This window comes from Coturnix japonica, chromosome 4 (genome assembly GCF_001577835.2).
Source record: "Coturnix japonica isolate 7356 chromosome 4, Coturnix japonica 2.1, whole genome shotgun sequence".
Classification (NCBI taxonomy): domain Eukaryota; kingdom Metazoa; phylum Chordata; class Aves; order Galliformes; family Phasianidae; genus Coturnix; species Coturnix japonica.
Genome location: NC_029519.1, coordinates 22,042,302 through 22,056,370, shown reverse-complemented (window position 1 = coordinate 22,056,370; position 14,069 = coordinate 22,042,302). Strand labels below are relative to the sequence as shown.

The 14,069-nt window shown below is 40.3% G+C and overlaps 1 protein-coding gene across 8 annotated transcripts in view; it reads right to left on the bottom strand.

The window, feature by feature from the left end:
* Window positions 1-14,069, bottom strand: part of PALLD (palladin, cytoskeletal associated protein) — a 170,403-nt gene that overhangs the window by 3,094 nt on the left and 153,240 nt on the right. For all 8 annotated transcript variants that reach the window (XM_015860905.1, XM_015860903.1, XM_015860904.2 and 5 more), the window contains 6 exons: window positions 9,070-9,219; window positions 5,882-5,976; window positions 3,015-3,147; window positions 1,897-2,104; window positions 1,041-1,206; window positions 14-147 (listed from right to left, as the gene is read on the bottom strand). In XM_015860905.1, coding sequence (XP_015716391.1) covers window positions 14-147; window positions 1,041-1,206; window positions 1,897-2,104; window positions 3,015-3,147; window positions 5,882-5,976; window positions 9,070-9,219 — 886 coding nt within the window. The remainder of the gene's footprint in view (window positions 1-13; window positions 148-1,040; window positions 1,207-1,896; window positions 2,105-3,014; window positions 3,148-5,881; window positions 5,977-9,069; window positions 9,220-14,069) is intronic.

Genomic DNA, 14,069 nt, shown 5'->3' with positions numbered 1-14,069 from the left:
GGAAGTCACTTACTATAAACATCCAACCTGGCAGTGCAAGACACAATCCCAGCCTCATTCTTAGCTGAAACGGTGTACCAACCAGCATCCTCTTTTGTAGCTCCCTGAATAAGCAGGCAGATGTAGCCATAGTTGTCCTGGTGCATGCTGAAAAAAAGAGAAGCAGCGGATTACTATTTAAATTGAAAAACAGTGTAGACATTTAAATGTCATTATAAACAGACCTCATCCTAGTTAGACATTAAATATATAGTCTACTTTTAATTAATGTAAAACTTTGAAATTAGCAAGTGCTAAATGAAACCTTCAGTAGGCTTGAAAATTTGGCAGTTTAATATCCTGTATCAAAAAGAAAGAAGCAAAAACCACCCAGAGCAGCTTCATTTTCAAAGTGACAGATTAGGACATCTGGAAAGCAGATTTAAGTTGTAGGAATTTCAGAACTTATCCAGACTTTGTGGGGATGGGATACAAGACCTGACTTGAGAAATGAAGTACTGAAATATTTGTAGTTATTTAGGAGAGCAGTAATTTATTACAGTGCCACATCAGTAATGAGTTCCTTTTCTTTTGATATATCAGGAATTTTATCTTAAACATTTCTACAAAATGCAGTCAAATATTGATGACAAACTTATAGATCTTAGAAATAAAATAAATATATATTTAATGACATTGATGTTTCATTGCAAAGCAGAGTTAAGAATCTAGATTTCTGCCAAGAAGTGGACAGTTTTACCTAGGAGCGTAGGCTTTTACCAATGCATTTGTCTTGTTTCTAGACAAGACTACAACTCCACTTGCTTAAAGTGCAAAGGCAGTTGTTTAAGTCCGAGGCTGGAATACAAAACTATTGTTTTAATTCTAGCTCTTGCTGCCTGCAAGTGAGTAAATGTCATAAAGTATTACAGGGAATAATTAATATTTATAATGTGCTGCTCTCACAAGGAATTCTTATGACCTTTTAGGTTTTCACTTGTATTACAGGACAAATCGTTACTGAAGTTAGGCACGGAGAGATTATTCTCAGACAGTCTTACCTCACTCTGTCAGTATTATGTGTGATTGACTCATTCTCTTTCTTCCAAAATATCTGAGGTGATGGTTCCCCCGAGATTCGACACTCCAGTCGCACTGGAAATCCCTCGCTCACACCTGTGTTCTGTAGTTTCTCTATAAACACAGGTGCTTTGTGTACTTCCTTAGCTGTGAAAATAAAGATTGCAGTATTGCTGACACTTTTTGCGTATATAAAGGAAAAATCTAAGAGGCAGGCAAACTGAGTGTTGTTATCATTAGTTACAAAGCCTGGCCCCACTTCATCTGAAGAAAAAAGTCGCCTCCTTATTTTAATGAAGGAAAAGTGGGGTCTAATCGAGTTGAGCATTTTCGTCCTCATCCCCTTTGGCCACTGGAAGAATTAAAGGGTAGAGCTTGAGAACTAGATTCACTGGCTGCACTGTGCTTGTTAAGCAGTGCTCCTTCATCTTCCATAAAAGGATGAGCCTCTAATTGTAGCAGAAATACTCTGCCAGCTGGTTGGAACGGCATTAATCTAATGTACTGTGAATCATATTATACTGGCAGCCCAGAGGTAGATACAGGTTTGCACAGATTGCTGTGGGAAAAAACACACAATATATTGAAGTAAATAGTCGGGTTTACAGCCTCAGCTCTGCCTCAGGAGGAAAACAACCCTCTTTTCTTCATAGTGTACCCAGAGGTCGCATGCCACTCAACTTATGACAAAACATAACATAAATGTATCACCTAGAGATACACTATAGCTCTGTCACTGCTTGGTCACCTCTTCTCATTCCCCACCCCTCAGCCACATCATTTGACAGCTCTTAAATTTTCTATTTACACCTTGAGTGCTCAGCACAAATATGTTACCTGCAACAGTGAGCTCCAGGCTGAATGTATTTTCTCCAGCTCGATTGCTGGCAACACACGTGTAGATTCCCGCATCCCTCGCGGTGACCGGTTCTATGATCAGGGAATGCACCCCATTCTCACGCACCAGCATTTTGTGAGAGCTGTCAGGACGGATGGGTCTTCCATTTAGTTGCCAGCTTAGATCAGGTGTTGGTAATCCACTAACCTTCAGTGTAAACAGAACAACGGGAAATTATTTGCTGTGCACAAACAATGAAGGAGTCCTGACTCGTTACTTCAGAAAACTTGGTTTTGTTTGGTAATGCAGGTGTACCACAACATTTAAGGAACTAATTCTATCTGAATTACACATTGCCTCAGTTGTACTAATTGCTTTCTCACCAACTCCCTGAATTCCATGGTGTCTTAAAGGTGTGACTGAAAAAAAAAAAAAATCAGTGTTTAGACATGCTAGAATCTAAACACCAATACATGACAACAAAAGGTATAGTGACACCTTGTATCTTTTCTGATGGTTTGCTCTTCACCTGGAATGAAACAATACTCCCTTCTAAACTAATTTCTTGTAAAAAACTTACAGACAAAATGATGTTAGCTGACTACTGAGCTCTGCACTCCATTTCATTGTACTGGTCTGTTTGTATGAGTCCTGCACTATTAAAATCCCTGCCACTCAATGGGGTACTGCGTGAAGACAAACAGCTTCTCCCAAGTAGACCATCACCAAGTGAACGGAAGCCCGAGCCTTCATCGGTTCTGTTAAAGTCACAAATCAAACTCAGAGAGTCTGAAAGTAACATAGGATGGAAACTGAAGTAGTAAAAAGACTTCAAATGGAGAAGCACTCTGTCTTTGTAGCATGTGCTGCTTCCTCTACAGCCCAAAGGAGATAATTCTAACACTCATTTTTCTATTAGCTGTACGATTTGCTGAAGCAGTTTCCTTGCTGAGGATGTAAGGTTTATTTGTCAACTTTTGCTGAAAAGCAGTGAGATCAGTTAACCTATTAACACTGCCAATAGGTAAAACAGCATTAACAAAAGTATCTTATCCCACTTTGTTTCTGACTGCCGAGGTTAGAGAGAGGTAGCTGCTGGCCTGTGCCTGGCACTTACCTTGCAGTCCATCCTGCAGAGTTTTCCTTCTTGAACAGTGAGGTCTCCAGGAGCCTGCAGAAAATGGGGCCGGAAGAACCGCTCCTGAATTGGTTCATTTTCATCACCACTGTCCCTTGATCGAGACCGCGGCCTTAAAATACCATGAAATAGAGGTAAGATATAGATTCCCACAATATCAGAAGAGACGTCCAGAAAAATCTAGAAAACAGTCTCGCTACAGAATAATTACTTGTAATAATCTTATATTCGTACATGACAGAATGTTTTGTTTAGTCTTTAAATCACTGAAATACAAATTAAAGTTGGCAGGCACTAGAATATATAGCCTCAGTTCCTCATTTCTGGTGTCTTGTGTACTTAACCCCACCCTGTTCTGATACTGAGCAGCATGCGCACTGCCCCTCAGTTACCTTTACCCCTCAGAAAACAGTGAGTGGGTGAACAGGTGGCACTGAAGGGTAAAAGTCCTCCTGTGTGCTGCTGTCCCACTGCCACAGCTGCACAAGGCAGCAGCACTGAGGTAAGCCAGGAGAAAAAAAATTACATCCAAGGAAGTGGAAAATAAAGAGGCTGAGTTTGTGATCAAAGCAGTTTTTTAACAACAGGGTTTTTTTCTTGACTCCTTCCTTAACTAGGTTTTCAAATTACAGGTAGAAAAGGAAAGCTAAATCAGTGCACTTTTTAGTATAAGAAACTAATAACGCATTTCTTTTTACATCTTTTTAAAAGTACCCTAATATATACATTTCTAAATCCTCCTTACATCTCATGCATTTTAAGATGATCTGCTCGGAGCTTGGGCTGCTGCACGCTGTGAGACTGCTGTGGTGTTGCAGCACTGAGTGCTGTGATGTGTGGGCCTGAGTCTGAGCCTTGCACACCTCAGATGTTTCCAAACCCTCTCCCCAAGTAAAGGCTGAGAAGGTAATTTTTGCCAGCAGAGCAAGTTTTGGAAAAATACCACATGAAAAATGAAGTGACATCAAGAAAGTATGCCCTAAAATAGCAACGAAGTAGTGACGGTAACAAAACCAGAGGTCTGCCAGAACATACTCTTGTAAGAGATCTTGTACTTCAGGAAAGAGCCTGTCAGCAGTGCAGAAAGTAAGGAAGTTCATTAAGATAATAATTACTTGTTTTTGTTTCTCAAGCAAACAAAGCTTACAGAAAAAAAAAAAAAAGCAAAAAAAAAAAAAGCTGTAGTGTAACAGGAATATTACTTATCAAAAGCGCATGGAAATATGTGTGACCAATTGTAGAGCGGAGCATGTTATTGTGGTCTGTTACATTAGGAAAGCTGCAGTGGTGGGAGTCTGTCACAGGAATGTGGTACATGCTCAGATTTCATCAGTCTGGGGTAGAACTGGATGATGGGAGCAATGGGAAAGGCCGCAAGACAGAAACAGTGCTGTGCGGAGCCCTTTGCAGAAACAAACCTCCTGAAACTGTGCAGGAAATAAGAATTCCCACAAGTTGCTCTAATTTTAATTAAACTGCTACGTGCAAATCTCTTACAATTCCTTAGTCTGCTAAACACCCATCCAAAACTGCCTGAGTGCTTGCAGCCATTGAACAGCAAAATAGCAGCTGTGAGCGGCCTCGGATTTCAATTGCATTTGGCAAGATCACAAAACAGGGCTCCCACCTATTACTTGAGACTCTGCCTGCTGCAGGAGGAGGTCTGCATTTTATCCTTCACAAAGATGCAGAAGTGTCAGCTGCTCCATTTTCCCTTGTCCATACCTACTTTCCTCCCTTTTAAAAATGTTTCCCCTTTCTCACTTTTGTGCATCAACTAGTTCAGCTGAAACCTGACCCTTCCCTGCAGGTTTTCCCTTCATGGATCAACACCAACTTTTCTTTTGTATCCATTATTTGCAGGTGCATGAGATGGTAGGCAGCACTTTCAGGATGGGGGAAGCTTGATTTGTTCAGTGCAGAAGTCAGACAGATGAGATGTGTTCAGCAGCCTCATCTCATGACACCCCTCAGTCATCAGAGTGGCCAGAGGAGGTCTGTTTGTAGTGTCACAGCTCTGCAGGACGCAGTGTTGCAGGGGGTATCTGAGCTTCTTTACTGCACTCTGATAGCAGGTAATTACATCTGTTCTACATATGACAATTGGGCAGTATTGAGATTCTGTGGTTGTTGTGACCATTAAGCAAACCCACAGCCCTCCTTATGGCAAAGGCCTGAAGAAGAGCCCTTTTGCTCCCTTGAAAGTAGCTCTGTTTGTGTAACCAAAAGGAATTTTTCTGTATTGTCTGAAGATGTCTGAGCTGTGCTAAATACCCTCATAAATGCTTTGGGCAATGAAAAAAAAGAAACATTCTGAGGGGAAAATTCCCTTATATGGTACAAAAACGTAAACCAAAGCTCTGTATGTGAATAATTGTAAACTCACTAAAGATAAGTTTAATGCTTTATATCTGACTCATAATTCCTGCTAAGAACCTGAAATGAAATCACTGAAATACCAATAAACTCTGTGGCTTACAGTTATTTCTGTTGTTTCTGTCAATGAATGCTTACTAATGCTGCATTGTACAGGCTCCCACTGCACTGAGATGTTAAACATGCACAGAAACAGCGGCTTTCCTCACAACTTACAGTCTAAGTTGTGGACAGTGAACACCACAAAGAAAGGAGAGAGAGAAAGCAAAGTTAAAGATACTATAAAGCTATGGCATTTCTGACATTGCCCACTAGTTTCCTATTGTGCAAAGTCTGCAGAGGTTTTAGCAGTGGGGAGGTTTCTTCCTGTATGCCACACTTCTAACTTGCCTTCTTACTTCAGATTCCTCATCACAGCAGTTCTGCAAATCAGATACTGTTAAAAGAGGAAAAAAAAAAGCATCAAGTACCTTCTGATATGAGGCTGGCCAGGAGGTGTCCAAGGGCTGCGGCCTCTCTGATTTACAGCCTGAACCATCAGCCTTCCTGTGCAGCTTATTCTGCCCTGTAGCAATGATGAAGGGGAGACAATTAAAGTGCTGAACACATGTAACATTAATACATGTTCAACTTGATCTCTTCTTTCTTGCCCACCTGTAATACCATCTCTTCTTTCACACACAAAATCCTTTAAAATCATTTGTCAATATACCTTCAGATATTAAACCATTTTATCAGCTTGCAACTAACAATGAACAGACTGAAATAACTGTGACTGTAAGAAAGTCCTGGTTAAAATGTTCCACCATCTACTTTCTATCCAGTTTTTACATTTAAAAAAAACCACCACCACAACGCAAAACACCAAGAGGCAGCAGCACCGCTGGCTGTAAGCCATACGGTATGTGCTGACTGAGCCTTCAGAAGGTGACAACCTTTCCGTCACTGCTGAGCTGTCAGACATGATCCTTGTATCTCACTTCTATTCCCATGACCCACTTCACCCACAAGAAAAACAGTAAAATAAACCAGCGCACATGACCTGCAGCAATTTCTTAAGCAAAACACCTGGAACATGGTAGATTTCTATTTTAGGCTCTGCTGTATATTCATCTCATTCTGTCAGGTGGAGAATTAATGATATTTTGAATCATTTCTGTGCATCTCAACACAGGAAGGCATCACAAATGGAAACACAAAGTCCTGTAAGGAATTTGGATAGTAAAATACCAGCTGGAAGTCCAAGATTTGGAAAAGGTATGGGATGAACAAGAAGGAAGCAATGGATGTGGGAAATGGTTCATGGAAAAATGGCCTAGAAAGTATGGAAACTTGAGAGGTCACTTCTGTGTGCACACTGCAGAGTGGAGAGAATTAGATAAAAGAAGGTGGAAATAAAGACCAAGCTTGAGGCCACGCTTAGAGCTCATGGCAAGAGATCAGTTAAGGGTTGCAAGTAACAGCCTGAACCGGGCAAGATGTTATATTTTTCTAGATCTGAGATCAGTTTTCTCTGGCTCAAGTTAGATGGCAAGTTTTACTGCAAACCCCAGCAGCATTAGAACTTAATTCCAGCTTGCTGCACTTCACGTTGTAGTCAGTAGTGCAGCATTAACTACCACAGATAATTTCTAAGGTGTATCGGCAAGTCAACTTACACACATAAATTCTGTAGCATTCATCCAGATAGTGAGATAGTGTCAACCAGCAGTTTTAATGAATGAAATCCTTTGCTTTAATAAAATAAATTAATTTCTAATAGCTATGAACACGCCTTTTTGCTGTATAGTTTGATAGTCCTAATAGCAATGACCAAAACACAGCACCATCTAGCAAGTATCTGCCGGTCCATCAGAACCCTGATGTGAACTCCCTTATGTTTACATATTCTGCTTTTCTTAAGGAACAGTTGCCAAATTTGCCTAACTTTGTGATAGCTTTGAGATGTGGACAACTTTCCGTTAGGATTTAGGAAGCTATGCCAAAACTATTTCCACTTGGGATGACTTAAAAGAATCGGAATCCAGATATTTTAGTGCAAGAGGCTTGTACATGAACTCACAGCCCTTCTTTGCCTCCATTGTGCTGTTAAATGTGTAGTAAAAGCAAGCTAACAGAGGAAGAGCAGCTTTGTTTAGGAAGCATGCCATGAAGAAAGAATACAATGGGCTTGATGAATCAGAAAGATTTTGTTTAGGGGGTCTAGAAAAGGATGCTTCTGTTGTTTGTTTGTTTCCCAATGAGAAATGAAAAGCACAAATTGCTTTTTCCATCCCCAAAACTAGGGTCATTACAAAGCCATCTCAGCACATTTATATTAGTACACTGACAAACTTGTGTCACCAATGACAAGAGCTCATAATCTAGGCTAGTTTGCTGATGTGTCACAAGACAAGCTTTACGCAGAACAGCTTGTTAAAAACTAAGACCTAAACATACATCATTTTAAAACTTGCAGTGAATTTGCACTATTTAAATGGCACCGAGCACAATAACACAGTGCTCCTCTTTTATAAACAAAAGTTCCCAGCTTGAAGAATTTCCCTGACCATATGATGTTTCTTTATTTCTGTTATTAGTATATATAGAAAAAATGTTCAGACTCTCTAGATTTAAGCACTGCAGTTGGTAGAATCAGGGGTCCAAGCACTGATCTTTCTTGTCTCTGTAGAGTCCCACACGCTCAGAAACACGTTGCAGTAAGGGCAGGACTGACAGTAAAAAGAACAAGACAAAAGTGTCATGTAACCTAGCAACATCATAACACAGCACAATACTCTTCTTAGATTGAACTCCGTCTCAGTGATGGAGGTTATTTCACAGTGTAATTCTACTTACAGCCCTGGTCTTGGCAAGCTATTTGGTGCTACAGAAGAAAGTAATTCGTTATATCCCTAAGTTATGTTACTGCCTTGGTTTCTCACATGCAAATAATTTTCCTTGATTTGCTTTGCTCTGGGAAAAAGTGGATTGAGAAAGTTCTAAAGGATGCTCCAGCGGTAACTTTAGTTAACCTCCAATGCACCGAGTCTTGTTGTATACCTCAGCTATTGCATTGGGTCTGTGAAGAACCAAAAATATTACAGATCCAGTAACACTCTGCATTTCAGAACACAGTGTTTAAGTCACTGGTACCAACACAAAAGACTGTGCACTCCTCCCCAGTAAGCACAGGAACTGTTTCTTGCAGAGCTGCAATCACTGCCTGAGGTAACCACGCTGAGGTGTGATGTACTGCTATTCTCTTCAAAGACTTGGCCTCAGTCAGTAAGAAGTGTCATGAGAAGAAAAATGAAACCTTAGCAGCCAGATTGAGTTCCTTCTGGTAAACTTGACTTTTTTTCCCCTTGTATAATACATATGGTATCCATACTTGGTTAAGATACCTAGACGCTATCTGCAGAAACAAATGGTGGAACAGTGATCAAACAACAACACCCGTCCCCTCTGAAACCTCAAAGCTTTAAAAAAAAAATTGCTGTTGAGTTGCTAATCTCTGGGAGATAGAAAGGTCCCACCCTACTGATGCAAGATGAAAACAGAAATCTAACTTACATACTTTGTGGTGACTTCATCATTTAATTAAATCACGCATATGTAAGGTTGTGAAGATTCATGCTCAGAAGCATGTTTGCTCTGGAGCCAAACCTTCATTTACCTGTGGGTTAGCAGCCATAATAGTGTAATTCCCATCATCATCCAGGGTGGAGGCTGCAGTATGCAGTGAGCAAGTTCCATCAGGTTCTCTTTGAATTCGGTAGTGATCACTTCTCTTAGAAATTTGCTTCCCATCTTTAAACCAATAAATCTGTGGGGAAAAACAAAGCACGGATGGTAAGAGGTAGGTAAGAGGTAGGTGTTCACTGGCATAGTTTCTCAATTTACAGCTCTATCAAATCTGCTGAAAACTTCTATGACTGGCAATAAAGGAACAGGTCTGATCAGCCTGCAGTGGTGCAGAACCACACTCCAAAACCACTTTCTATAATATCCAAGCTCCAGGATAGCTGTGGCTCAGGGAGAAAGGCTGGTGTGTGAGCACCCGTCTCACAAGTTTAGATGTGCGTAAGGGTTGTGCTGATCCCAGACAGAGCAGCAGCTATAGAGCTGAAAATAAATGTCACTGCAAAGGAAAGTTCCAGATCAGATAAGATTAATAACTTTACATTTTTGCTTCATTTAAATCTGATGAAGTTGGAGGAAGAACTTAAGGAAGCTACTGCTTTCCTTTCAGAAAATAAAAACTTAAACCAAGGTAATTATCAGAACTCTGATCTCAATGCTGTAACACAGTGCTGCCCCATCCTCTGCACCCACATGAGGCAGTCAGCAGCAAGCTGCTCTGTGCTGAGGGCCAAGCGGCAAGACCAAGCCCCACAGCAACACCCCGCCGTGACAAACATCCACAGGAAAAGGCAGCTTTACAAAGCAACGGGAAATACTTCTCAGTCAGTCAATATATTGACAGTCCTTAATAACTGTGTGCCAGCAACAGCAGAATTCCAAGTTGTACAGCAAAGTTAAATTACCTCTCAAACAGAGGCCTTTTCCATTGCTTTTGATACATAATTTTATTCTTTGGCTGACCCAAGATCTGGTTTTGATGAGCCAAAAAATGATGTATGTAGAATAGTATCTTAACAGTAATCCATAAATTACACACACACACAAAACCCACATATGTGATTTAAATGTCTTAGACTTAAGGCAATAATGATAACATAAAATTCAATCTTGGCTTTTTTTTTTAACTTGCACCATATTTTAAAAATAAGATAAAACTCCAAACTGAATTTTGCAGGTAAAACAATAAAAAATAAAAGATATGCACAAAGGCATGAAAAATCACAGAGGAACATACAGGAATGTCACAAGGTGCAGGCAGCTCCCTTGAGTAGCACCAGCACTTACTGTCATTCCTGAAGTGCGTTCTCCCTAAAGCCAATGCTGTTCCGTGCTTCTAGAACCACTTGTGTGGACACCCACTCACCACTTACTGTTGGCTGTACTTTTGAAACCCTCCTGTCTACACAAGCAGGCCTCACTTCTCTTTAAAGCAGCGTTAGTTGATATCAAATTCCCCAGTAATACTGATCTCACACATCACAAAGCATGAAGAGAGAGGGGCTGAGGGTTAGCTCCTGCAGGAAGTGGCTTTGTGGTAGAGCCTCACTCAGAGTACCTGCAGGCACTGACAAACCTCTGCTCCCTGCAAACTCTGCTGCACTCCCTGCGGCCTTGGCTGCAGGCATCCCTGGGGGCAGCAGACACCAGCATGGGGGCTGCCACCTGGCAACATTTCAAAGCTCTGATACGTTCACTTGGGGATAAAATTAAGGATGTGCATTAACATTTCACTAAAACACAGTGGAGAACGTTTGGGAGAGAATGAATGGAAATTTCGCTTAAAAATTAATTACCGTGTATGTTTTTTATATTAACAAGCATTATGTGTAACAAGAAGTGATTTCATTTCCTCAATAGCTGGTTATACTTGTTTTCCATTTTGTCTGTCAGCAGACTTGCAAAGACTCTATGGTGCTAACAAAAGATTTGGTAATGTCTTCTCATTTGCTGACAGAGCACTTACTGGAGATGCAAAAGATATTTGATCACTTATATACAAATCATAATGGATGTTGGTAACAGCAGAGCTGCAAAAAATGAGTTCTAACTTGCATGCTTTGTATGTGTCATAATGCTGCCTGGAAATCTACTGCATTAAGTAGTAATTATTCAATAACAATGCACTTACCAGAAATATCAGGAGACTTGCCAGGAATTATTACATGGAAATACATGCAAATATTAACTGAACTAGCTATCCAAACATCATACATATGTTGTCCCATACTCATTTCCATTAGATTTAAAAGCATTGGCATGAATGTAGTAGGTGCTTAATATTGTCTTTACCTGGCCTGGAATTTATAGGTAAAACACTACCGCTGTTGGAGCCAATGGTCCTTGTAGTAAAGCATTTTCTTTCTAGGATACCTTTTAATAAATGTACCATTAAACTACGTAAGCACTGAACACTGCATCTGGATTGCTTTTATTTGTATTGGATTTTCAGACACTGATGTGTAATGATTGGAAATACAGTGGAATACACAGTACAGAAGGGTTTCTGATCTTAAGCAACACAGTCATTTTTAATCACTATGAATTATGTTCAGCTCCATGTAGAGAGAACAGTACAACCTTTATGTGACATTCAAGTCTCAATTAACCTTTTGTATGGCATTTCCCTAATTCCCTAATTTCTATCCATTAGAAAGAAGTACTTCACAATTCTTCTCGCATTACCACAGGTTCTCATTGTAATGATAGTTTTACATTATGTGGAAGGTTACAACAAAAGGAATCTCAGATGTAAAAAGTCATATTTATGGAGACAGAATTTGCACATCGGTATTCAATTTACACAGCATGTTCAGGGGAAAAAATAATCAAGCCAATAACCCTTCTTCAGAAAAATCCCTCATAATGAATGCCAGATTTTAGAAACACTACAGTCCTTCCCAAAGCTGTTCCTTGGCAGAGGTGACAGAATACTTTGAAGGGAGGAGCTTTAAGTTAGTAAATTATTTCCAGCTTTTCGTTTGCCAAAGTAAAGAATTTGCTCAGGGGCAACACTTCCAGCTTCAACAAATTACAGCAGAAGGACAGCCCTCAGCCACTGAGCATGTCAAAATTGTTATCTTGGCACACTCACGTCAGGTAAAGAGAAGACACAGCCTTTGACTTTTGCAAAGTCCAGCTAACAAGTAGCTGTCCAACAGGCCTGAAGTTGGTTTCACCCCAAGCAACTTAACAAATTGCACAAAGCATCTGCATGTGAGTGGAATAAAGGGTCATAGTCCCAGGTGCAAGAGCATATTACTTCTTATGTGCATGCTTTGACAATGCAGGAAAAAAAAAAAAAAAAAAGAACACAGTATTTGAATCAGATTGTGCTCACATCAAATACTCCCTTCACAGTGCAGCATTTTAAGGAAAATATAAACAACGTGGTTTCCCAACTGTGCAGTCGCTAATGCCAAAACAAGGAGAGTGAGGGAAGGAGGAAAAGGCATCCTCTTTCATCTGTCTTAAATCAGATTGAGATAACTGTGAGACTACACTGTAATTGAAAACTGTGAAAAGAAGGGAATGGCAACAGTTGACTCATAGGAGGTCATTCAGCAACTTAGTCATACGCTCCGGGCTGAAAGAGCACACCTCAACTCTAACAGCAATGAAACAATTTGTCTTCCAGCCTTATTCAGCACCACAGACTCCTCTGTATGGTCATGTCAAAAATAATGCTGGAAATCAAAGGCCTGGCTTCAGTCAGACTTCTCATTGTCTACTCCAGTTTAAAGCAGGAGTGCTTTTTTGATATGAATACACTGATCACCCCTACTATACTGCAGTGGTTCATGCTGTGAAGTGGTCTTGGAGCACAGAGTTGGACTTCTTTCAGATGAAACTAAGCCAGAAAATGAGCTCCAAGAACACATCTAATATGCTGCATCTGCTTCAGTCCATAGGATGAGATTAGAGCCAGTAAAACCTCCTGAAATGCATGCAGAGATGGATATCTTGTTCTATAGATCTGCTTCTCATGGTCTATACTACTTGCTAGAGTAGATGCTGCTGTAGCTGTTGTTCTTTCTGCACTGCCTGACAAAGTTGATTTCTCCTGTTTACATTTTGTTCACTATCATACATTTATAGCATCAGGCATGTAAAATCAGTTCATTATTCTCAATTCCTGTACAATTTATTCTAGGCAATGTCTTCTCATTCTCTTCACGTAACCTCTTAGATATCCAAGAGGTAAAAAGAGCCCCTAGCCACAAGAGGTCACTGTAAGAATTGCAAGGACCTCAGAGGGAACACACAGGATTTGACAAGACAGTCTGAGATGCCACTGCTGTTTGCCTAATCCGTAATTCATTTAATTGCCAGGTAATTTATGAAATGGTAAAATGTTACCTACCAAAGAAAGGCATTATTCCAGGCTACTGACATCACACAGCTGGTGCTATTACATTTGCAAAAAGGAAATGCTTCCCAAGCCCAGCCCTCTTTCAGAAGCTCATCATTTTGAACCTCACCATCATGTCTCATCTTGCTATTGTGATATGTGGGAGTTTACAGAATTTCAGTCTGCCTTTCTCTACCCTTCAACAAAGTCTAGTCTTGTTAAAGTGTGTAGATATAGACTGCAGTGCTGAAGAATGCAGATACCACATTGGCTCCTGAACCAGAAGCAATATATCTTTGTATGAGCACGTTGCTGTACTGAAGCCAGTTAACCCTTATTAACCTAGTGTGATTGCTTTTGGAACCACAGTGCCTGCTCACATGCAGACTTCTAGAATCACACAACATTTTGTGATGCAGATATACCCTGAGGGAAACCAAAAGTGACAGAAGTATTACTTCTAGGTTAAATAATTGTGATGAAATCTCAAGAAATAGAGATTAAGAACTAAAGCCTGATAGTAGGTTTTTGACTGATAAATCTAAACACATTCCATGATGACAAATGCAACTGCCAGATTATCAGCTAGGAATCTTTCTTACCAAAAGAGAATGTCTGCTATTCCTGCAAGACACAACCCTCAGGGTCTAGGAACTAAACATAAGGTACCAACAAAGAGCTCT